The 26,063-nt window shown below is 34.0% G+C and overlaps 2 protein-coding genes across 3 annotated transcripts; one reads left to right on the top strand and one right to left on the bottom strand.

The window, feature by feature from the left end:
• Nucleotides 1-1,274: 1,274 nt before the first annotated feature.
• Nucleotides 1,275-14,634, top strand: LOC142606554 (uncharacterized). The gene is given in 8 exon segments (XM_075777875.1): nucleotides 1,275-3,793; nucleotides 11,501-11,947; nucleotides 12,199-12,332; nucleotides 13,405-13,518; nucleotides 13,658-13,826; nucleotides 13,920-13,988; nucleotides 14,212-14,417; nucleotides 14,419-14,634. Coding segments are annotated over 8 exon segments (3,471 nt in total). The 5' UTR covers nucleotides 1,275-1,591; the 3' UTR covers nucleotides 14,549-14,634.
• A 717-nt stretch (nucleotides 14,635-15,351) lies between these two features.
• On the bottom strand, nucleotides 15,352-23,907 carry LOC142608114 (CDP-diacylglycerol--serine O-phosphatidyltransferase 1). 2 transcript variants are annotated; one of them, XM_075779825.1, is made up of 13 exons: nucleotides 23,557-23,907; nucleotides 20,292-20,490; nucleotides 19,462-19,527; nucleotides 19,318-19,377; nucleotides 19,092-19,182; nucleotides 18,669-18,723; nucleotides 18,323-18,402; nucleotides 18,080-18,196; nucleotides 17,839-17,923; nucleotides 16,750-16,841; nucleotides 16,173-16,426; nucleotides 15,962-16,050; nucleotides 15,352-15,845 (listed from the first exon to the last, which is right to left on the bottom strand). In XM_075779825.1, exons 2-13 carry the CDS (start codon nucleotides 20,453-20,455, stop codon nucleotides 15,718-15,720), a joined length of 1,281 nt encoding a protein of 426 aa, XP_075635940.1. In that variant the 5' UTR covers nucleotides 20,456-20,490; nucleotides 23,557-23,907; the 3' UTR covers nucleotides 15,352-15,717. The 2 variants fall into 2 exon arrangements, with proteins under 2 accessions (XP_075635940.1, XP_075635941.1); XM_075779826.1 differs by lacking the exon at nucleotides 23,557-23,907 and having other exon boundaries at nucleotides 20,272-20,486.
• Nucleotides 23,908-26,063: the final 2,156 nt, after the last annotated feature.

Here is a 26,063-nt window from a genome sequence, read left to right as displayed (position 1 = left end):
AAAGTACATGAACAGTGCATAAATAGTGACTTGTCCTCTAAAGCTGAAACGTGCAGGAAAAAAAAAAAAAAAAAAAAAAAAAATCTGAAAACGCAAATGCGTAGACGACGACGCAGATCCAAACAGATAATTAATATTGAGGGGGCTGAATAAGTCATTTTAATTCTTTCTTTGGGTATGCATATAAGCTAACTGCTAACCTAACACTATTGAAGGTTGTTGATTCAATTTTTTTTTTCTAAAATTTTGAACAAGATAAGTTTTAGCTATCATTTTTTGTTTCCATGTGGGGTTGTATGGAGTTTAATGAAAAGTTGTCATTAAAAATTATTTTGTAATATGCTAGTAACTTTACTCATTTTATGAGATACTTTTTGCTTCCTAAAAACTTCATCAAGGGCATTACCTTGTCTTGTCCCACTCCATCCCATTGATTAAGGCAACTTGCTTCCACCTTATCTTGTGGACTCTTACCTCATCTTAACCCGTCTTTACTTCATTTATAAATTAAAGTATATATTAATAAAGTAATGATTAACACAATAAAAAAAAATTATTAAATCAATGTACAAATATGCATCAATACAAAACATAAAACCTTAATCTAACAACATAATTGAACAAAGCAAATTCTTCATCAAGCAATAATACTCAATAATACAAAAAAAGATATTCAACACTAATACAAATTACAAATTTCACACTAAATTGTATAACAAAACAATAATACAATCTCCAAAATCAAACATTCGATTAAAATAAGTAAATATACAAATTTTCTAATGGTTAGAATATCAATTTTGTAATTATTAAAAAAAATCACATTTTAGTAAATATATTTAGGATATGACAATGTGACCGATTAAAATAAGTAAATATACAAAGTTTCTAATGGTTAGAATATCAATTTTGTAATTAAAAAAAAAAAATCACATTTTAGTAAATATATTTAGGATAGGACAATGTGACGCGTGAAATTACCACCCCTAGGCTAAGGTTAAGCCTAAGGCAAAATGTCAATAATTAGGTAAATAAAAAAGTTAGCTAAAATAGAAGGATGAGATTCATTAATAGTAAAAAAATATAATAGGATTATGAATAATAGCAAAAATAAGTTAAATAGTAAAATAATTAATAAAAATAAGTGATGTCAAACTCACACTAAATCTAATATTTGATTAAATTTAGGAGTTCCTTGTAACTTGTAATTTACCCCCAAAAAAAAAAAAAAAAAAAAAAAAAAAGTATCCGAACCAATCAAGAAAAGAACCACAGTGATCCGAACCGGACCCAAAACCCCAAACCCAAAACCTCCGAAACCCCTGGGCTGGAGTCCAGAATCCATGGCTGCAGCATCTTCTACATCACCTCCTTATTCAAACCCTCTATCGGAGCAGCCACCTTCTTCTACATTTCTCTGCGGCAGAGCTCTCTCTTCCAAACTCAAGCTCCGCCGTCGCCACCAACAACAACGACCCTCTACCATGTCTCTTCCTCAAATCCCAACAAAACCCACATCCTCAACTCTCTAAAACCTCTCTCTCTCTCTCTCTCTCAAAACATCAAACGCATGGTGTAGCTTCTCTACTCAATGACCCACTGTGTGCGAGCTTCTAAAGCTTTAGTCTTTACTACAGTTTCACACCCTTTTGCTCTCAAGGTACGTCTTTTATTGCCTTTGTTTTCTTCTTTCCACAACTGTCCCGCTAGTACTACAACCATAGGCATAGCTTCTGGTACCGCTACAATCTCTGAGACCCAATACAGAGACCTTATTTTCGATACCATTGAAGAAAAGCCCTGGGCTTTTTGTAACAACAACTGGGTGTCTGATCAATTTCGAGCTGTTATTGTTGACCCCGAGTTGTTCATCCGAGTCCTTGATTCGATTCGGATTAGACCCAGAATTGCTTTGCGGTTCTTTCGATGGGTTGAGGGTCAACCGGGGTTTAAGCGGTCTGAGTTTGCGTTTTGTGCCATGCTTGAAATACTTGTGAAGAATAATTTGATGAGGTCGGCTTATTGGGTGGTGGAGAGGGTTATTAGTGTAGATATGCATGGAATTGTGGATGTTTTGGTTGATGGGTATGTGGGTTATGAGGTTTCGGTTGAGCTTCTCGATCTTTTGTTATGGGTTTATACGAAGAAATCCATGGTTGAGCAATGCTTGTTGGTTTTTGATAAGATGATAGCAAATGGGTTGTTGCCGGATGTCAAAAATTGTAATAGGATTCTTAGGATACTTAGGGATAGAAATCTTGTAACTAAAGCTAGAGAGGTTTATAGAATGATGGGGGAGAGTGGGATTAAGCTGACGATTGTTTCTTATAATACTTTGTTGGATTCGTATTGCAAGCAAGGGCAAGTGCAGCAAGCACTCGAGCTTTTGTCCGAGATGCAAAGGAGAGGATGCTTTCCGGATAATGTGACCTATAATGTGCTGATTAATGGGTTGTCAAAGAAAGGGGAGTTAGAGCAGGCCAAGGGGCTGATTGGGGAGATGTTGAAATCAGGATTGAAAGTTTCAGCTTACACATATAACCCATTGATTTGCGGGTATTGCAAGAAGGGATTAATTGTTGAGGCATTAGGTTTTGAGGAGGAGATGGTAATTAGAGGAGTTACCCCCACTGTGGCAACTTATAATACGTTAATGTATGGCCTTTGCATGTTGGGAAGCATGGTGGATGCTAGACAGCGGTTTTCTGATATGTTAAAGAAGAATGTGAGGCCAGATATAGTTTCATATAATACTCTGATATATGGGTATTGTAGGTTGGGGGATATTTGGGAGGCTTTTCTATTGTATAGTGAGTTACGATGGAGGAATCTTGTTCCTACTGTTATTACCTATAATACTCTTATAGATGGTCTTTGCAGGTTGGGGGACTTGGATGTAGCTCGGCAGATAAAAAATGAAATGGTCAACCAAGGTATTCGCGCTGATGTTTTCACTTATACGATTCTGGTGAATGGGTCTTGCAAGATGGGGAATTTGGCAATGGCTAAGGATTTCTTCGATGAGATGTTGCAAGAAGGATTGAAGCCAGACCGCTTCGCATACACAACTCGGATAGTGGGTGAACTCAAACTTGGTGACACATTAAAGGCATTAAGTATGCAAGAAGAGATGCTAGCTGTGGGGTTCCCTCCTGATTTGATCACATACAATGTTTTCGTAAATGGGCTCTGTAAGTTGGGCAATTTGGAAGAAGCAAGTGACTTGTTGCAGAAAATAGTTCGTGATGGTCTTGTTCCTGATCATGTGACATATACTAGCATCATTCATGCGCATTTGGAAAATGGACAACTTAGGAAAGCCAAAGAGTTATTCAATGAGATGCTGAGTAAAGGCTTATCCCCTTCAGTAGTGACATACACTGTACTAATTCATGCGCATGCGGGTAGGGGGAATCTAGAACTGGCATATATGTTTTTCTTGGAGATGCAGGGGAAGGGTGTTTTGCCCAATGTGATCACCTACAATGCTCTGATAAATGGTCTTTGCAAAGTTAGGAGAATGGAGCAGGCTTACAAAATTTTTGTGGAGATGGAAGAAAAAGGAATACTTCCAAATAAGTATACCTACACGATTTTAATAAATGAGAACTGTGACATGGGCAACTGGCAAGAATCTTTTAGATTGTACGTGCAGATGCTGGATAGACAAATTCAGCCTGATTCTTGTACACACAGTGCACTTCTAAAACATCTAGACAAAGATTACGGAGTGCGTGCAGTCCAGTACCTTGAGAGTTTAATTCTAGATAGCAAAGAAACTTCTGAAGTAAGGGCTTGAAATATCCCATTGTGGCATTCTAGCTGACTGGTGATTGTTGAGAGAGAGCAATGTCTATAATTTGGAGTAGTCCAATCAAACGAAAAGTTGCCCCACTAACCATTGGGTAATAATTCTTGGGACGATACATTGATTTTCCTTGAAAGTACACATTTACATTGTATTATTTCCATATGTTGTTGTAATCTTCTTCCCTTGATTGATTTATAGGATGGAGCTGCTGATGGGTGAATTTGGAAATTTCAAAAGTCAAGGGTCAAATACCTATTTCATTTTTGATCCATTGTTAGCTGCAACTGAGCAATACTTAAAACCAATCCTTGGATCGGATCAATAAAAATATATATTGGAGGCAGAATTATGCTTCAAAGAGTTAACAACAGGTATACAGATAAAATTCACAATTGTATCAAGTTGTTTCTAATAATTCTCTGACAAGATTATATTGTATTTATTCATTCTTTTAATATAATTTGGAGGAGAAAAAGGAGGGGATGGGTGGGGTATTGCTTCTTCTTGTATTATTGTGAATTTGATTATTTTAATCTAGATAAAAGATTTTGATGAATAGTACCTTGTGTTTTCCGGAGTTGCAATAAATTACTGGAGCGAAAATTTCACATCTTGTAGTTTGTTCTATTTTATCCGTTATTCCATGTCAACTTCTAATTCCATAGATCAAAACATTGTGGGAAAAAAGCATCCCCAGATGTGGTGTGTCTGTTAGTTAATAGGAAAAGGAAGTAGAAAGAGAGGGGGGGGGGGGGTTGGTGAGAGAAAAGCTAATCTTCTGTTTATTATAATTTAATGTTTCCTTACTCTCAGTTTCAAAAAAACCTAAATCTTTAATTTACAGAATTCAAGAAAGAAAAGAAAAATGAAGGTGTCGAAGTGATGTTGTGGAGGAAGGTCTTTAATATCATATTGGTAAGAGTGTTGACCGTGCCTGTGTATATTAGTTTTTCATCAGAGATGGTTCTTCTCCATAAATGAATATCTTCTATTTAAAATCAAATGATCATATCTCAATTTCTATGTTCTTAGTAGTTAGTAGTGTGTGTGTGTGTGTGTCTGCACTGCACGAAAAAAAAGTGTTAAAATAGCTTATTGGAATGCCAACACATTAACATAATCACTTACTGGTTTATCTTTAAGTTTCAAAAATGAACAGAAGTTTGTACCTTTAAATGTTGTGGTCTTTAATTTTGAAAAAATGAATGGAAGTTTGTACTTTTACATGTTGTGCCTTTTCTTTTTGGATAATTCGATGGTTGGGGGAAAGGGGATTTGAACCTAAACGTGTTCGTTGGAGACACCAAGAGATGCTAGTTGAGCTACAAGGCTATTGGAAATTGTGTGGATTTTGAAAATAATGGAAAATATTATTCGATGTAGGACAATTTGGGGGAAATTTCTAAATGTGGTTATAAAATGCCAACATACCTCAATGCTCAAAACACTCAATATAAAATTAATCAACTTCATCTTGTCTAAATTCATTGAGCATAATATATATATACATACACACATATATGGACTCTTTTTGGTAATAGTGATTTAGACTCTCAGTAGTACTAGGATTCTTAGTTTGATTAGTAAACTAAAAAACTAATAAAAGACTAACCTGGACTCAAAAGAAAATAAAACCTAAGATACTTAAGGTCTCCTAGAAAATTCTAGACCCAATTAAACTTCTAAAATACCCTTAATTCACAGGAATTGCCAAAATTACAGATTTTCCCTTGACTATGAAGTTGACCATAACTAATAAAATCAAAGATTGATACCTAGACCTTTAAAACAACATGACTTTTGCTGCAACTAGACTTTACATGTGGACCCCATAAAATAATTTTTGAATAGGCGAAATGACAATGTAATAGCTAATCATTTTTCTATGGCTGCATTAGTGTGATCCTCTATAGGGAAAAAGAAAAAGAGAGAGAGAGAGAGAGAGAGAGATTAACATATTACTAAACTACCCAACCCAATACTTTTTTTTTTTCTAAAAGGAGGAGAATTTTGAATATCACTAGTTTCACTAATACTTGGAGTTGTAAAGGCAAATTTGAGACATCTTTCTTTAGAAAAGAGGAGTAATGTTTATTAGGCATTTCAAACCCATAGGACTTATTGGTCATGAATGATGATTGCTAAATTTTTGTTGCTAATTTCTTAAAGAGGAAGCCCAGAACAATTTCACTGAAGGAGGGTGAATCTATGATGCATTTACATTTTGTGTATCTTTAGATTCAAGCCTACATATTAAAAAAAGTCTTTGGAGTTTGGATTCAAGCTTTGAACTTAAAAGCTTCTTCTATGTGTTTTTTCATTCAGCTGGATATTTTGATGGTTTATTGGCATGTGAGATGTGTTTGGATTCAGGCCTTGAAGAATGAATTCTGGAATTAATAGAGGAAATGCATTTGCACTTGCACCTAAACTGTTTACTTCACTGCATAAATAGTTGTTATCTTCCAATTTCTTAGGATGCTTTAGTCAACTTGAACAAAGAAATCTTCATTGTTATGTTTACTTTCTTTTTGGTTATGGCGGCCTTCATTATTATATGGTGATGGTAGTTCATAATTGGTGGTAATTTGTTTAATTTGTTTTAGGCAGTTTGTTAGATTGTTACCTGAGGTTCATCACCTCTCTACGGATGATTTGATTCATTAAAATTTGGGAGTGATGGGTAGCAGATTATTTCTTGGAAGTGATTTGATTTGCTATGAAGTGATTTATTGACTAAAGATTATTGGAACCTAGAAAGTGAGGACAACCTATACCAAAGGAGACTAATTCATACCCTGCTAATTTCTAGGGCTTTGCTTTGCTCAAATGTTATTATCTTTAACACCCATGTCTGCTTGCTCATCTCATCCCTCCCACCTTTCCCTATACCTATGCTTCTATTCCCTTCAGTGGGCGATTGACAAGTCCTTTGGGCATCTGGAGCAGCATATGTAACTGAGGTATGCCACTAGACCCAGGTGCTTGTTATAAAGGCACAAACCTTACGATGGCCTATAGCATTAACCTGCGTATGAGTATATGGGTTCCTGTTAAAGACAATAAAATTAAAAGATAAGGGTTCTATTTATTTATTTTTTTTATGTAAGCTTTACTCTAGATGTTTTATGGTATCAAGAATGAATACAGCTCAAACCTTTTTTATTTATTTGAATTTTGATTGTTAAGTTATACATTCACTCAGACTTCGTAGGTTTTAACTCATGACCTTACCCTCAACGTTGCACTTACAAGAGGAAGAGGAGCTGTTTAAGGTAGAGCTCATAATTCAACTTGTTTTGGTATCATTGATGTAGATGCATGTCATGATATGAACAAGACATGTATAACACCATGTCAATTGTTGGCTTCACATCCTTTATTTAAGAAAATCATTGAAGTTCAAATATTAATTTTGTATGCTTTGTCCGTTTGAATTATCTGTCATCCTTCCTGCATCTCCAGCTTCTAATAAGTCGGTGCTGTTTCATATAGAAGAAATTAATTTAATTAATAATTTTCTTTTTGTTTTGTTCTGTATTGTTTCATCATTCTATCCTTTTTCTTCTTATGTCATGGTCATAGAAGTTATTAATTTTACTTTGTTCTCTATTCTGTTTGGTGGATAGAAACAAGGTGCTGTGTGTGTGCTGTGTTTGTATCACAAAGAGAGAGAGAGAGAGAGTTATAACTTACCTATCAAAAAAAAAAAAAAAAAAGATAGTTATAACTTATTGCTTCACTGTCCTATTGCTTTGGAGTTATGGTCTATAGTGTCTGGGTTATTCAGAGTGTCTTAGGTTACGCAGAAGTCTGTTGTTGATCTATTTGCTGCTTGGCAAGGGTGATTTGGAAATCATAGAAATGGTATTATTTGGAAAGCTGTTCCCCATCGTGTGATGTGGTGTATTTGGAGGGAGAGGGAGAGGGATAGGGATGCTCGAAGCGTTGAGAACATCGAAAGAAATATACGGGAAAGCTGTTCCCCATCTGTTCTTTTTAAGAACTCTGTTGGATTGGATGTCTACCATGAGTTCTTTAATATATGATTTGATTGACGTTTGTATACATCCTGTATACTTTGGGTAACTCATTGTTTTGGTATTAATAAAATTTTATTATTTATCAATATATATATATAAGAGGGAAAAAAAAATTAGGTAACTATTTGGGATAACTGTGGCACGTAGGATACAATTTTTATTAGAAAAATTGATGTGTTATGATGAAGTATTAGTAACCTCTTTTTTTTCTTTTTTTCTTTTTTTGGGTTTGGGGGGGGTGGGGTTGGTAAACTTGTACATCCATTAATTTAGTCAGGAAATGATATGTAAAACATATAAAGACAATGAATAAACTTGTTTTCCAATGAATATCAGAATGGGCTCAATTGTATACTTGCTACTTGTTTATAAGTTCATTAATCATCAGCCTTGACGCGCAAGATTCCAAATTTCAAAAACCGTGAATTACAATGTCTTTAGTTTTCCTCTTCTGTCTTGGAAACCATCGGCAATTTGCATGATTAATTTGGGTTCAAATCAAGTGTCATTTAATCTAAAAGAAAAATATTTAACTAATTGCTGCTTGTCTTACTATGTTTTAAAGGGAAGCCTAATTCCATTTTTGAGACAATACTGCATACCCTTGATTCTGTTTTCTTTTCTTTCTTTCTTATTATATATATATATATATATATATATATATATATATATATATATATAATCTTATGAATACTCAATTTGGCTTTACCTTTTGTTTTTTCCTAAATAAACAATACATTTTGGAAAGGAAGAAAGAAGTAAAAGAGTTGCCATCAACTTCTTAAATAAACAATACATTTCGGAAAGGAAGAAAAGAAGTAAGAGAGTTGCCATCAACTCTACTCAAGAGGACCAAAATAAAATGATGATGGAACTAGGAAGCTGGGGATTAATCCCTCCAAATTACACAATAGAGTCTACATACATTGCAATATTGTGGGTCACAAAATTAGCTTGTCTAAAGGTATGAATTTCAAACTAGCCATAAATGGATTTTCAAGTAGTTCTCTAGCTTCCAGAATGAGATGCTCAATTGACCCATGGGCTGCAAGTAAGAATTATGTAGGCGCAAAATCATGTTTAATGCATCCCCTTTAGAAATCACATTCTTATGTTCCAACTCGGCTGCTTTTGATATTGCTGAGGGTGCTGTATGCGCTTCAACTTGATAAATTTTTTTTTTTTCTCCATTCATTTCCCTCCTCCTAAACGAGCTATTAGTGGTTTTTATTCTTCAACCTAACACAGTTCAAACAAAAAGAATTTCTTTCGTGATTTCTACCTACTATTGCAATGCAGGATTTCTCTTCAGTCATTGCTACATAAAAATTGATCTTCACAAAAGGGGGGGAGGGGTTCCCATTTGCTGTTTCTTAGATTAGTTTCACCTGCAAATTTCCAAGAGAAAATATGATTTATATAGGTGTTTTGAATTTGAGAACATAAACGTAAAGGATCTTGTACTGACCCAAGAAAAAGTAAAGAATTTTCACTATATCCTAAAAGGATTAGTCTACACACAATCAAGGCTTATTGTAATTTTTAAAACCCAAATCGACTTAGTATATTATAGATGCGGAACTTATCACACACCTGCACAACACAATTAAGATCTAACAACATTTGCATTACACCCAAAAGGAAATAGTCACAAGTAAGATTCCTTATTGTTGTTTATAAAGCCTAAATTGACCCAGTATATGCCTGATGCAGGACTCAACACAAACTCACCTAATTCAATTCAATATTTAATCAATTCTCCACAAAAAAAAAAAAAAAAAATCAATATTCAATCAATTTGGGGCGTCATAATATTAAATCCTAAAGAGTTAAAGATTATTGTATTTGATGTAGATTTCAAGTTAGCTCTAAGCTTGAGAGGGATTTGAAACCTATTTTATAATAGTGAACTTATTTGCATTGGAACATTTACATTTTCCACTCGAGAAATAGTTGCCTCCTTAATTTTTGTGTTCGTGTGAATGATTGATTTATTCTTATCTGAGCTTAGTAATTTTGGTTATATTAATTTTTTTGAAACTTTGGTTAAAATTATTTATTGAATTTCTTAATTCACATAAGATTAGACTGTAACCCTACAAATTCAAATCCTATGCGTTTTTATAACAGCAGTGGCCTACATAAGAGGAAATTCTGTACACACTTCACCTCATACTTGTCTTATAACTCTTATTTATAGGATCTAAATATCATTTAGTGTATTTCTTTAATTTAAAAATTATAATTGTTCCAACAAAACAAGGACTGTAAGACCAATGCTGTCTCAAGCATGCAAAAAGAAAGAAGGGGGGGGGGGGGGTGTGGGGGCGGTCCTCCATCTTAATTAGTCAAAGAACCATTCCATTTGTTGTCTAATGTCTACATGAAGATGAGGAGAAAGAGAATTGAAGGCTGTGCACTTTTGGTTGTTCCTTTTTTTTTTTTTTTTTTTTTATATGGTAAACCATTACTTAGACTTTCATTACTTAGGACAAACTGTCCAAAGCGATTACATCCATGTGAATTTGATTTGCAATAACAGTGGGGGTATCTTCCACCCAAATCAAACACTCATTTACATTAAAGGCTTCCTTAGCCATGAGATGCGCAGCCATGTTGCTCTGTCTACGTACGTGGGAACAACTCCAGGAGCTGAATGCAGTTAGCCCAAGTTTAGCCCCTTCCACTACTTTCTGTATTGAGCACGGGCCTGGATCAGACCCTCCAATAGCCAACACCACAGTTTGTGCATCGCTTTCTTTTAACCTCCATAGCCCCAAGGGGGAAAGACAATTTTTGCTCATAGTCAGACCTTCCTCATTTCTAATAACTACCCCAACTCCACAGCACCCCATGCACGCAAAAACCGCCCCATCCACATTTACTTTATACCTCCCCTGCCTCGGAGGTCTCCACTGATTGCAGACCGAGACCATACCACGCGGACATGAGGTCTGAGCATCTTGCAATTCCTGCCCATACTCATGTTTGAAGCTGGTTCTATTGTTCCAGATGTGCCAAGCCGTAATGGCAAACAATTCCTAATCCATGTACTCCTTCGTATCCTTTAGCACCCAAACCACATCCACAAAGTCCCTTGTTGGCTGATTCAGCACTGGCAGACCGAACTCAACTTCCTCCAAACCTCCACGGCTACTTTGCAGTCCCAGAGGATGTGTCCTGAAGATTCACAACCACCACAGAAACCACACCTATCATCATTACTTACCTTCCTCAGTTCCTCGCAGCCAGACGAAAGTTTGTTGGCAGGATGTCTCTACAAGCCCTCCAAATGAAATGTTTTATTTTATTTGGGCAATTGAGCTTCCACAATGCACTTTTGGTTGTTCCTATAAATCAAAGCTACATGCAAACAAAGCTTGGCCTATTTGAAAAATCCAAGAAATGCAAATGTAAAGCCACAATAATTCCCTCACAATGTATTTCTTACATCCAGAAGTGACAAAAAGACATCTACACTTTTTTCCAACTTGCCTGTCGAACAGCCCAAGGACTTTAGATTCACCACTATATTATTTTATGACATCAAAACTACCTCCCTTCAGCACACACACAAGGCCTTTTTTAATGCTTAAGCTCTATGACAAATTTCTCTAAATTTTGTCCTCTATCTAACACACACAAGCCTTCAACCTATAAAGCTATTTCATTGGTCATTTCTCTGTTCCAACCTTTATCCCATTTACATGAGAAAACAATTGCTACTTTCTCATATCCATCCTATTTTATAAGGGCATCTTCCAATAGAGATAGCCATGACCAAAACAAGCAAAAGCTAAACAACATAAGAATAAATGGAGCTTCTAGTATGTCCTCTATGAAGCCTGATACACTGAGCCAACCTGCTGGAGTTGTAAGCACATACAATTCATTTACTTCTGTTAACGGAAATAGCATCACCACAGAAGAGTGTCGCCAAAATATTCCAACAAAGAAGCAATCTGTGGATCCTCATCGCCAAGGGCTCATCATCGAAGGAGGTGTCGGGTACAGGCAGACTGTTGTCATAAGGTCCTATGAAGTTGGTCCTGATAAAACTCCAACTCTTGAGAGCATCCTCAATCTTCTTCAGGTGAGAATAAAAAAGAACTTGTTCAACCATCCATTCCAATAATACATGCACAAAAATATGAAAGAAGATTATATTTGAATTACTTCAACAGCAAAATAAATTAGTATTTGGATCACTTTTCTTTATGATAGGTGATATATTAAGTCTCATATAGTATAATCTGTAGTATCGTAGCAAGTGATAAGTATATTAGTAATTATATTCTTCAAGTGTATCTTTGGTTGCCCTTAAGAGTATTCATTGTTATCCAGGAAACAGCATTAAATCATGTGTGGATGTCTGGTCTTTTGAGCAATGGATTTGGTGCCACACATGGAATGGTGAGGAACAATCTTATATGGGTTGTCTCAAGGATGCAAGTTCAAGTGGATCACTATCCAATTTGGTTAATCCTATATATTATCCTCCTTTATTTATTTTTTTGTTTTTGTTTTTGATGATCTAAATATTCGAATGGCTTCAATTTACTCGCCTCAAGGCCCTTGATCAACAACCTCTAAACTTTCTAACAATGTCATTTTTTCTCTCCTCTTTTTTGATCCCACCCTTTTCACTGATATGTGCGCAGTACGGAGTCCTTTAGTATGTTGTCCAAAGTATAATTATCTGCATCTCTTCTTTTTAACGTGAACTACTTTCTCCCACTTCAAAACTTGGTAACACTGCTGCATACAAGCTAAACCAACTATTAAAAGTTTAGAGTTGTTCAAACACGAGTCGAGTTTGAGTTTATTACAAAATTATATTATATATTCACGTTTAGGTTTTTTTTGTTGAATATGTTTGAGATTAATCATGAATTAATTTAATTAATCTTTATCCACATATAATAAACACTACAACTACAATTTTTTTAAACCTTCACAAATCTATACTAATAACCATATTATAGTTAAAATGATATTATTTAAGCTAATTTTGTAGAATGATTTTTGTTTATTAACTTATAAAAATTATATTCACCAACCTTAGGATTGTTACAAATTATATATAATTTTTTTATACTACAAACTTATATTACCAATAAATTATAAATAAAAATTTGATATCTTTTAAACTTATTTACTAACATGCACAATTCAATCTCAAGTCTATATGAATATATTTTTATATATGTATCCATATAAACATATAATATTAGATATACTTAAATCGAGTTTCATATTCATGAGTTTATTCACAAGCAAACAAATCATTATATTTGAGCTTGACTTGTTTAAAAGTAAAATTTCAACAAAGGTTTGAGTTTGCCTCATTTTTTAAATTAACAAACATAAACAAGTATTTTTCTAAAGCAAGCCCCGAACTGCTTATCTTCGTTATAGATTATAGACCAAAATACTATACAAACAACTTTCTTAGTTGATAAATTAGTTTCCAACTATAAGCTAGGGTTTTTTCTAGCATGAACCCTATTCATAGCACAAAAGTTCACATGGCACTTTTTCTGCCTGCAGGGGAGAGGTAGTGGAAATTGATACATGGGTTGGAGTATCAGGGAAAAATGGAATGCGACGAGATTGGCTTGTCAGAAGCCAAGCCACAGGCCATGTTTTTGCACGTGCCACCAGGTATTTCTTATGAACTTTTCCATCATGTCTCTTTGATATATAAACTCAGCTCAACTCAGTTAAGCTTTAATTAATCCCTACTAAATTGGGTTCTACTTCTACTTCATATGCTTGTACTAATAACTTAAATGTGAAACAGCACCTGGGTGATGATGAAGCAGGAAACAAGGCGCCTCTCAAAAATGCCAGAAGAAGTGAGGGCTGAAATATCACCCTGGTTTATAGACAAACAAGCAATCAAAGAAGATTGTCCCGGGAAAATTGTTAAGTTGGACAATAAAGCAAGATATATGGACTCCAATTTGAAGGTAAATAAAAAGACAACACAATTTTAATACCTTATTAATATTATACACATTCCACAGCAAAATAATCAAACGCTGACTATTGCAATTTTCTAGGCCAAGAGAAGTGATTTGGACATGAACCACCATGTAAACAATGTGAAGTACGTAAGGTGGATGCTTGAGGTAATACACAAATAGATTTGGCTTGCGTCTAATGTTCCTGGATGTGACACAGACATGACATGTATTCAAAAAAAATCACGTGTCACTTCTGTGTCACTCCTGTGTCCCGTCTAATGATCGATGCACTTGACCAAATCTTCATCATCCTACACAAAAATAACATTGCAATTTATCTTTTGCCTGTAAAATTTGAGTTTCTTCAATTTTCTTTTTCTTATAATAGACCATCCCAGATGAGATTTTGGAGTCTCACAAACTGTCCACTATCATACTAGAATATAGAAGGGAATGTGGGAATTCAGACATAGTTCAGTCACTTTGCCAACCGGTCGAAGGTGAAATTCTTGAAGATGGATTGAAACATAAAAATGGCATTAGTCTAAATGGATTTTCTCTGGCATCAGAAAGTCTTGAAGGTAGTGGACTCGTGTAACTTTGAGAAGCTACCATTAAGGTATACACATCTCCTCCAAGTTAAAGGTGAGGGTGGAAATGAAGAGATTGTTAGAGGAAGAACCACATGGAAGAGAAAGAAACCCTCCAAGCCTATCACCACATAGTAAATCATATTAGACAATTGAATTGGGATTTAGAAAGCTTCCCATAATCAAGTAAAAAATTTATGTTTGAATATGCTTCAGAGGGATGCTGAATGAAGATCCAAAAAGTCGTCCAAGAGGACATGAGAAGTCCTTTAAGGGTACCAGAACAGTATATTAAAAAAAAAAAAAAGTTCTGAAGGAATTTCTTCAAAGATGTATATTGCTCATCCTTTGTGAAAACATTATTTGGTATATAATAACAGTTTCGTAATTTTCATTATGAAAAGCCAAAAAGAACATAGTTTCAACCGATGATTTCACACCCCCCCCCCCCCTTGTCTTCTCTTTGATCCCTTAATTCAATCACACAATGAAAGAAGGAAGAACAAGAATTTGAGGAGAAAAGAAAATATACACTCCCCAACCTTATCATAATTTTCAATCACTCCGTTGTCGTTTCAGTAGTTTCAATCTCAACAAAAAAACAAAAACAGGATTTCGATTCTTTTTGTCCAGACTCTATGTGAACACACTTGCTGAAAACAAAAAACAACCTTTCTAGAAATGGGGAGCAATTATGGTTAAACATGGTAGGGGGAGATCTAGTAAATTATTTTGTATAATTTCTGTAAGAGAAGAAATTGCTGAGAGAGAGAGAGAGAGAGGCCGGCCAATTAGCTATACGATGCAACCATTGAGCAATAAAACTGGAGCCTAGGCCGGTTATAATTCCACTGATCCAGTCCAGCCAAGTTCTCAAAACAATTTCTTTTTTTTTTTGTTTAGAATCCACAAAACTAAAATTATGTGCTCAATTTTGTGCTACATTAGTCAATTACATTTGTCATACAGCTCACCATAAACTAGATTTAATTAAAATTACATCAAAAACTGGAAACTACAACACGAAAAATTGGAATGTCCAATATGGCTCAACAAGTGAAGGAAAAAAAAAAATGTATACCAGTTAAATTACAGCAAACCAGTAAAAACTCATTACCCCTACGTTGGAACCATTTCCCACTACCTATCATGTAAGAATAAATAATCTGTGCTCCAGAGACTGTGATCCACTACCCTATTGGAATAAGCATTTACAATTTATAAAGGTGCAGAACATTTACAGCAGCATTGGCTGGATCCCCAAAGGAAAAGGAATCAAAGAATCATGTAGCGGAACAGCAAAATTATCGCCTCTTTCTACCTAAACTTTGATGCAGTTGCCACGACCAAAAGATGAGGAATATTAAAAGGGCCCCTCCAACAGATGACCAGAACATTACCAGCCAAAAAGGCATTGGTTTAGGATATAATCCTGGTGGATGTCAAGAACAAGGCCATTACAATCAAGAGAGAGAGAGAGAGACATGGTTGGAGAGCAACACACATAATAAGAAATACTTCAAGATGATTGAAAAAAGACTAACATACCATGACCAAACTTGATGCAGATGAGAAGCTCAACAATGCAGATAGCAAGTGAAAGCCAACAAAATGCTCCAACCTTTTTCACCTTACTTCTGGAATATTAACACAGTAATTAAGCAGGTTACACATATTCTTTTGAGAATAGAAATTCTTTGAGAATGTAGTATTTACTTTCATGTGAAACATGTTGGGGGAGAGAGATAAGAGAGAGTACCGGTCTTGAAGGTATGAGTTGTACTCACGAATTGTTGGTATTGCAATTAGCCACCACAAGATCAGCCTATACACAATCACAGGGTTCCGTGGAGGAACCCAAAGACAAAACTTCAAAAAGAAAGTGTTCAACTCTACTGTCAAAAATATGATGCAAAGGGTGAGAACTTGAAAGAAACGCCATGGACCAAGCAGGGGGTGCCACTCATCTTTGTCCCACTGAGCTGGTGTAAACTGTAAAAATGTTCGTTTCACCTGAACAGAAAATAATAATTGATACATTTTCAAGACACAAACCGTGAATGACAGAAGACCACAAAACAAGAAAATATTCTACCACAAAAAACAAGGAAGTTTCTGTCTAGCAAAACAACCAGAAATGTTTCAAAAAAAGTAGGCATACGACGTACAAAAAATTACATCAGACACAAGAATCAGTTCCATCTATCTCCAGAAATTACGATACAACTACTACATATCTCATTAAAAATTTTCCATATAAGGGAAAGGACTTGCAATTATCATTAGTATTTAAGCAAACAAAAAAACGTAAGACAAAACATATTTTTTAAACATACTTTTTCAAAAATATTAGGCTGACGACTTAGACCAACCCACTTGTATGTTTTTCCGTCAAAGTGCCTGACAGTATTCATCCCTGCCCAGATACCTGTTAAAAACCAAACAAAACTTGTCATAACAGACTCTAACTAACTCTGAAAAAGATCAATACAATTTAAAGAGAAAGTGAAGAAGAAGAAGGAATGTTCTTTTCTAAAATTCAATTCTCAAGTGGGAGAAGGGGGACTTGAACCCGAGATCTCTCAAGTAGGAGACCAGGCAATGCCAATGAACTACAAGGTTCTTGGCAAAGAAGAAGACAAAATACACTGTAAGTTGCCAAAATTGAAAGACTAACCAGTAAAATTAGCAACGGAGGGCAAATTTTTTGATATAATATAGCATAAGATTTGTTACCAAGGACTCGAAATTCTCAATGCTCTGATATTTACCAAGTTTTATCAGTTCCTTAAATAAATGTAGTATACACCCAAGACACCTAGAAGCGTAACAGATGGTTCTTAAATAGCATAGCGACATCCAGAAAATCTTCTACCTTCTAATGTCAATAATTATATCCTGCATCTAAAATTAGCAACAGATGCACAAGATACCTCATCCTCTTATGCATCCTATTTACTATTCATAAATGGAAAAAACATTGTTCAAAAAATGGTAAAACACACTAAGATCCCCTAAACCTTTATGCTGCCGCATTAAGATCTCCTGAACTTTTTTCTTTACCAAATTACTACATAAACTTTAGAACTGTAGTAAATTGACCCCATGTGTCCATTCTCTGTCTATTTTAACGTTTTTTGGTACCAAATCATTAAAATAAATAAGGAATGGGACGTACATGCAACAGCAAAAAAGTTCAAGGGGCCTTAATGCATTTTTTTTTTAATGAATTGGTGCAAACAATGTTGAAATAGACAAAGAATGTACAAAGGAGTCTATCTGTTATTGTACCAAAGTTGGCAGGGGAAAAAAAAAGAACCTTAAGGGGGTCTTACTGCCACAGCATAAAAGTTCCAAAGGTCTTAGTACATTTTATCCTATTAAAAAACCCACCCTACCAAGAGAAAATGCAATAGGAATCTCACCAAACCAATTGCAGATCAAAATGTCAAGAATTATACTGTCCCACCAGCACTCATTGAAATTTGGTAACATGTGGCGAAATGTAAACTGAAAAAAGCCAACATAAAATTCAGTCCACAATAAAAAAATAGCCAACTTGAGCATACAAAGATGATAACATGTTCAGGGACATAAATGCAGACAATCAACCTGAACAGAAAATGGAAATCACAAAAGATGTATGTCTCAAATAAAGGAACTAACCTCCATCATCTCAAATCCTATTGATAACACCCATAGAAGGGGCTGGTTGCGGATCAATATAGCCTTACCCCACCATCCAATAATATGTGCTAGCACAAATTCATCAAAAAGTGTTTCCTAGAAGAGATGGGGGCAAAAATCAGAAGCCTGCAGCAACCCCTGACATTGTGCTGATGTGCACAAAGATCAAAACATGCAGGGGAAACAACTGAAGTAAAAAAGTTGTGAAAGAAGAAATCATACATAAACATTCTTAAACCTGTTTGTGGGATTCCCAGGTACATATATGCGGCAATCAGCACCGTATGATCTTTCTGGAAGTTCTGCAAGAAGTCATGCAAATAAAATTAGAATTCCTTAAAAAACAATGATAAACTTGTCCATCCAAGCTAATATATTTTTTAATTAATAAATTATACATGCAACCAACAAGTTTTGAACTCATAACCTCACCCTTTACAGTATTCTTACAAAGGGAAGAGGCTCCATTAACCAATGAAAAGCTTTGCAAACGTCAAATACATCACGAATTCAATGACAAAAAAATATCCCTATCAATTAACAATTTTGTAAAGAAGAACAGCATTACCAATGCCAAGATCAGGATGGAGAAACTTCATAAATTGCCGAGCATCATCACGCTTCTAGAAAATGAGAAGGTGAAAAGTTAAAATCAAAGACCACTAATTGGAGTTTATGACAGTACAGCCATAAACAATTAAGTGAGGGAGAAGAAGGTGGAAAAGAAATGGCAGACACGAGGAAATATGCAAAACTGAAGTTTGTTCAGCACACACCTCAATTTATAAAATGACCATCATCAATGAGAGGTATATTTTAGATGTTTATTAATTGAGGAATATAATTGCAAATCCACAAATGAAAGAACAGAGCATAAGGCATAAGTTTCCAACAAAAATACCCCCATAATTTGAGATTGTATATATAAATATGCACATACACAGGAAAATGAAATTCATTTTGCACACACCAGAAGAAAAGGAGAACCAACCTGAAAAAGCAAAAAAGTGAGTGCAACAAGGTACACCACAGCCATTCCATGTACTAGGCGCCAAATTGCAGGATGTGGCCGAATAAGAATCCTGTAAAGGAATATAATTTTACATATGTAGTATCAGAGGGCTAAATTTTAAAATATCCCCCCTCCAACCAATGAAGATTCTAAATATCAAGTGACAGATTGTTTATTAATAAATATGATCTGGTTACCGACTTACGTAGATGGGGCTTGCAGCAAGCAATAGGCAAGAAAAACTGCAATCATAGCCCATACACCCCTACACAAAACCATGAGGATATTAAAAAGTGCAAAAGAAAAGAAAGTCAAATGAACTTCGTTAGATTAAAAAATAAGAAAAAACCTTTTAACAGATGTAACAACATCACCAGAGGCACCACTATCAGGATCAAGGGCTCCACTTGCCCAGCTGTATGTACATCAACAAGCAACAAGAGGAAACACAAACAGTTTAATTCCATGTATTAAAAATTCCCCACTGAGGATGTTAGTGTTACACGTTATACATACGCTACAACATTGAGTTGAAAGTGCAGCAGCAAAATTCTCATCCAAGGCATTATTACTTTTTAAACAAAGCCAATCCTCTGCATATAGGAACATCATAGAACATACAAACAATGCTGCTGGATTATTAGAAATGACAGTTGAGAGCTAAGAGACAAGCACAGAAGCCTCTTGAACAAACATATAAACTAAAAGCCCCTTTTTTTTCAATTTCCATGATTAATGCAGAAATTCAAAACACCAGGTTTTATATATGCTTCTTCCTAATCTCCCTGGCAGTAGCATGCATGTAAAGTCCTTTTTTACTGGTGAGTTACACACACTCCATAAGTGGAAAAATTATTTTACGCACTTAAGAGGATAATCTGAATATAGCAATCTACATATGTAGATTCTTTTCTTTTTTATTGGCAACTAAAACCAGTAAAGAAATCAGTAATTCCATATAACTAGACATGCGCAGCAACCAGCAGATGGCAAAGGCTTTAGCAGAGAACCAAAACAGAAATTCAGTGGGAAAGAAAATATTCCATCGAGGTAGGAAATATTTAGAAAAGGAATATGTATTTGAATGTCTATAAATCAAGGCCTAAACTACTAATAAATAATTTGTGAGATGAGTTCAAATATCATCAGATAAAACTACCAATTGAGTTGAGCACGCACATAAGAAAACAGGCACCAATAAGTAGCAAGGAAACGGTACGAGGCCTGTATGCCCATGCAGTCCATGGATCAAGTTCTTCACCAACACTCGTTAGACTGCCATTACCATTTGCTTCTGCAAGATGGTCCTTTTTTCTCACTCTCCTCTGCCCATTAGGCTCCATAACCTTAATTTTCAAGGGATGTAACTTGTTATTGCCTACAAGTCAAAGAAAACGAAATAAGGTAGGTATTTAAGGAAATAAATTTTTTTCCTAAATTGCCAATCCTTACTAAAAATATAAGACCATTAAAGCTAATAGAAAACCTTTTTTTTGGATAAGTAGGCTGATAGAAAACTAATAGAAAGTCAAAACATATAAGCACTAAATAGTATACAAGACTCTAGAACAGTGAGATATTTTAAACATAAACACAAGTTATTTTTTAAAAACCATTTGTCCCTATAAACCATGAGTCAATGTTTATAAGTTTGCCTCAACACCAAATCATATATAGTATAAAACACGAAATTAATCTATACAATGGTAGTGAAATAGAAAGTAGTTGATTGGCCAAAAACAAAAAAATAAACAAAAAACAAGAAAAAACGAAAGATCCTAACAACCATGTAGCAAGGAAAAAAATATATATCATAGAATTAGAGTCCCATGGATGTGGCTTTGGAAGATATCGACAAAAGAAATAAAAATTGGGGAAAGCTTAACATAAAAATGTCAACACGTTGGTAAACAACACTATACTGACATTTAGAATAAAGAAACATACCAAATTAGAAAAATGCAAAAACATTTGAATCAGATTACAAGATCTAATTGCTCAGTTCTAGAAAGTTCCACAAATGGTTCAAAAAGTTCCTAAAAGAATCTAACAACATCATGCGAAGCAGGATTTCCCCCAAATCGAATATCATGAGAACATTAGCAGGAAAGACCTAGCGTTTATAAATCTCATTAGGAAGCTCTCTACAGGGTAGTGATTGACTAACATTCACCTTGTATCCATTGTTATATCTATAGCATTAAAGAATCTCATACATACAAAGAAAATTCAGGAATCCTTTCATTTGTAAAAGGTTAATTTTACCTAGACACCTACAAGCCCACAATTAAGGAATCCTTTGATCAAAAAAAATCTTGACACACATTTTAAGTTGCATGAAAAATAATATTTCCAAGGGTAATCTATTTATAATTTTATGTACAAATCCATCATCACACAAGGAACCATTACAGATAATGAGAGAAAAATTTTGAATTGGCAGAAGTTTATAAGAATCCGAAAATGACAAGCCATACAATCCAGTTGGGCAACATCTCAAAATCTCAAACTTTCTTTCTTTATTGGATAGGTAAAATATTCTTTAAAAATAATACAACTAGAGAATTTAAAGAAAATTCAACACTAATGAAAGTCCATAGCGCAAACTTTTTCTATGGTTTAAGTGATGGTCTTATTCCATCATTACAGTGTAGACAATCAACTATACAATCAACTTCCACATAGTGTTAAACCATAGAAAAGGTGATATTTTACAAACTGCAATCTATCAATATGCTGCAGTAGATCCACTCATAAAAATGTAACTCTATTTTATGTCAGCCATCAACTGACAACCCTCATCCCTTTTCAAGGCTTGGGACTAGTTGTGAACAAAATATATGACACTAACCACAAACAACGGTGAAGTTTGCAATCTATCGCTACTAATTTTTTTATTTTTTATTTTTACATTGAAAAACAAAAAGAACCAAACTTTATGCTAATTGCATATGGAAGAAAATTCTAACAAAAAGAACCAAACTTTATGTTAATTATATATGAAAGAAAATTCTTCCAAAAGACCCAAACTTTATGTTAATAGTATATGGATCCACTTCCCACATAGTGATGAACAGTAGAAAATGTGATAATGAAATCTATCACTATACTGCAATGGATGATCCATCAATAAAAAAGTAAAAGTAGATTTTATGCTCGCCGCCAACTTATCGCATCCCTCATCCTTTTTCAAGGCTTGGTCAATTATGAACAAAATATATGACACTAATTACCACAGTAAAAAGGCGGAGTTTGCAATCTTATCACGGATAATAAAAAAATAAAAAAATACAGTGAAAAACAAGAACCAAAAGTTATGTTAATTGTATATAAAAGTAAATTCTTCCAAAGTCAAAATTAACAACCAAACCCCATTTCAAAAACGTAAAGATTCAAAATTTTAGGTCTGGCTGAATCTTTTAAGAAAATATAAGCAATTTCTATTTTATGTAAATTTAGAAACACGTGTATGTCATGGAATTTCAACCTTGCTAATTATATCATTATTAGAGATTGGAACCTAAAGAGATTACTAAGTAGCTCATAATTCAATACCAATATCAAAACACTAAAATTTATAACCTTAATTAACATTTCCCAGAAACTTAATTACGCTCCAGCAATCATAGAGGGAAAAAAAAAAAAACCACTAACACAGTAATGAAAAATATCATTAATCAGAAATTGAATCAAAAAACACATACTTATCCAAAATTTAAAATAAATAAATAAACTTGTAAGAAACTAAATCTACATGCAGATTGTATTAAGAAAATTGATAATAGAATCAGAATATTACTTTGATCATTGATCAAGTAAGAATAACACTGGAAACTTAATTCCTAAGTAACGGTCATATTATTAAAACTAATAAAAAACTATTTATATATATATATATATATAAACTATATATATGGAAAAACTAAATCTCCAATCCGAAATGAAATGGAATGAAATTCAAATTGAACTTTGAAGATTAGATAAACATACAAAATTCGAAATTTGAATCATTGCATGTTATCAGATAGAAAACATTTTTTTTTTAAAATAAAAATACAAGTTTAAAAAATATCAATTTTATTGAAAATCAAACTTCATCAACGAAACGTATAATAATTGTCAGTATCATATAAAAACAAAAAAACAAAAAAAAGAGAAAAGAAAAAGAAAGCAAAAGTAATAAAAACAAAAAAACAAAAACAAAAACAGAAATACGAAATCAAAATTACGTACAGATAAACATGAACAGTACTGAAATACAGATTCCGAAAAACGGAAACGATGAATTCCGAAACCGTCACATCCATCCATCCATACATACATACATACATATATATATATATATATATATATATATATATATATACGTGATGCGTGTGTATGTGTGTGTATGTAGCGAAATGAATGAGAGAGAGAGAGAGAGAGAGAGAGAGGAAATACTTACGTTGAGAGAAAAGAGGGAGGCGTAGGCGTACGATTGGAGAGAAGAGGCGATCGTGGCCGTCGGATCAGAGAGAGTTTGTTACGAAATCGATGAAAAACGAATTCGAAGAAATACAAAAACTGGTTTATTCAGTATGAGTGAGTCAGTGTGAAGATGAAGAAGAAGAAGAAGAAGATAAATAGAGAAAGAGAGAGAGAGAGAGAGAGAGAGAGAGAGAGAGTCTGTGAGTTCTGAGAGAGAGAGAGAGAGAGACTGCAAATAGTAACAGCGGCGAAAAGGCACTCTGGATATTTGTGATGATGAAGAAATTAATAGCTGAAAGAGAGAGAGAGAGAGAGAGAGAGTACGACGGTCAAAGATAGATTTGAAGAGGTGTGTGTTTGTGTGTTTGTGTTTTATTTTTTTATTAGGGAAGAGGGGGACACGGTTTCCCTCGATATATATGAAGGATAGATGGGAAAGAATTAAAGAAAAGACGTTAAAACGACGGGACTTTTTTTTTCTTCTTTCCCTAAACTACCCTTCAGGATCTTCTCTTTTTGCAACCGGCATATTATTTTATTTTGCTCTCGCTCTTCTCCATTTTATTATGCCGATTCCCGGATTTTCTCCTTCTAATTTTTTTTTAATTATTCTTAATTAAAAAATAATAATTAATAAATTTGAAAAATATATACAAAGGGACTCATTGCTTATGTGACTTTTTTTTATTTTATTTGAGAAATACATACGTATATATAGAAAAAAGAGAATGAGATAAGAGAAAACGCTCATACGCCAACACCAAAACGTAGTTAGTGTCATGGAGTAAGTGATAAATCTCTTCTTAATATCACACCTTATCAATGTGGGATGACTCGACAACACTATGTATCTTTTTTTATTTGAGAAACATACACACATACATAGGGAAAGAGAGATAATATAAGATAAGATCGTATTATGTGTAATACATACCAAACCAAGTGAGAAAGTATCATATTGTGAATGTGGATTGACTACTCCCACATGTCTTATTATGTATCAAACAAATATAGATTACATGGATCAAAATTTATTTATTTGTTTTTTATTAAGGTTACCTAATTCTTGTGGAAAATAAAAACACATTACTTGGTTGAATCCAATAAAATAACACGTCTATAAGTTTTTTTTTTTTTGGGATCTTTCTCTCTTACAAAATTTGGACCACATACTTATACTTTAGTTGCACATAAGCAAAATTTCCCCCACACATTTAATACTTCAATTTCACATAGACCAAATAAAATAAGAGTTAAGCAAGGGATTCATATGTGAACCTTTATGAATCGAGCCATAGTCTCAAGGTTCAATGACTTTGGAGTGTACCCCAAAATTTTTTTTATATATACTAAACATTTTGCAATGAGTAACAAGAGTTATGAAGGATTTGGATCCCATGCAATATCCATTTTCATGGTTGAGATTGAGAGTTAAAAATATAATTTCCAATTTCAACCCTTAAATTTGAAATTTTTATAAGGATAAAAAGTTTAAGACTTTTTTGATCCAAAAGTTGAGATTTAAAATTAATTTTTTAACTCTTAATCTCATCCATTGAGAGGTATTAAGTAACGAGTATTGCACGGGATCTCAATCCTGGGGAATGATCTCATCCAATTTCCTTCCATTTTTAGCAAGATGTGTGACATTTATCTGAATTTTTCCACCTAATTTCCTTCCATTTTTAGCAAGATGTGTGACATTTATTGACTTTTTGTTATACAAGATAGAAATTCTACTTTAGCTATCTTCTAGAAACTTGAATCCTGACCCTTGTCCCCCACGCCCCACATGTACTTTGTACTTGTGGAGTGACCATCATGCTAAGGGTGCGTGGTAATATTTATTTGGCTTTTAAATGCCATGAATTTTGCATCTAAATAAAAATAGGAGAGAATTGAATGATTCAGTAAGAATACAAATCCTCTATACCACTTTTGTATTCTACTTTATGTTTCAACAATGACAAATTATCGTGTATTGTTTTAAATTTTCCTTATAAAATGACTAAGATTTATAATGGAAAAAATTGAAACACAGCAAATTGTGATTGATGGAACACAAAAGGTGGTATAGAGGATTTATATTTGATTCAGCAGAAGAGCGTCTTACTCCATAAGATCCTGGCCGCTAACCCACAACTTTTATTTTTGTTGGAAGTATATGATATGACTTTTTTTTTTAATGAGGAAAAGTTTAGTTCCAAATATGTTTGGAGTTATCTTATTTCAACCCATAAAGTGGTGATTAAAGAAATCATCCATGTGTAGTTTTAGTCATATGATTTTTTTTTTTAAAGAATCATGTGACTTTTTTAAAAATACACATGAATAATTTTATAAATTACCATATAATGGGATTGAAAAGATAACTCTAATTATGTTTGGAGCCATTTAGCAAAAAAAAATGTTTAGAGCCAAAGTTTGCTCTTCATTATAATAAATGCGGTAATTTTTTTTATTTTTTATACTGCGATAGTTTAA

This window comes from Castanea sativa, chromosome 8 (genome assembly GCF_040712315.1).
Source record: "Castanea sativa cultivar Marrone di Chiusa Pesio chromosome 8, ASM4071231v1".
Lineage (NCBI taxonomy): Eukaryota > Viridiplantae > Streptophyta > Magnoliopsida > Fagales > Fagaceae > Castanea > Castanea sativa.
This window is presented reverse-complemented; position numbering and strand designations above follow the sequence as displayed.

Excerpts from the sequence above, each read along its gene's own strand:
- LOC142608114 (XM_075779825.1), bottom strand. The coding sequence starts at position 20,455 with ATGGAGCCTAATGGGCAGAGGAGAGTGAGAAAAAAGGACCATCTTGCA. Across the intron at positions 19,183-19,317 it reads TTGCTGCAAGCCCCATCTAC|GATTCTTATTCGGCCACATC; the intron begins GTAAGTCGGTAA and ends ATTCCTTTACAG. Across the intron at positions 16,051-16,172 it reads AACTCATACCTTCAAGACCG|AAGTAAGGTGAAAAAGGTTG; the intron begins GTACTCTCTCTT and ends TTAATATTCCAG.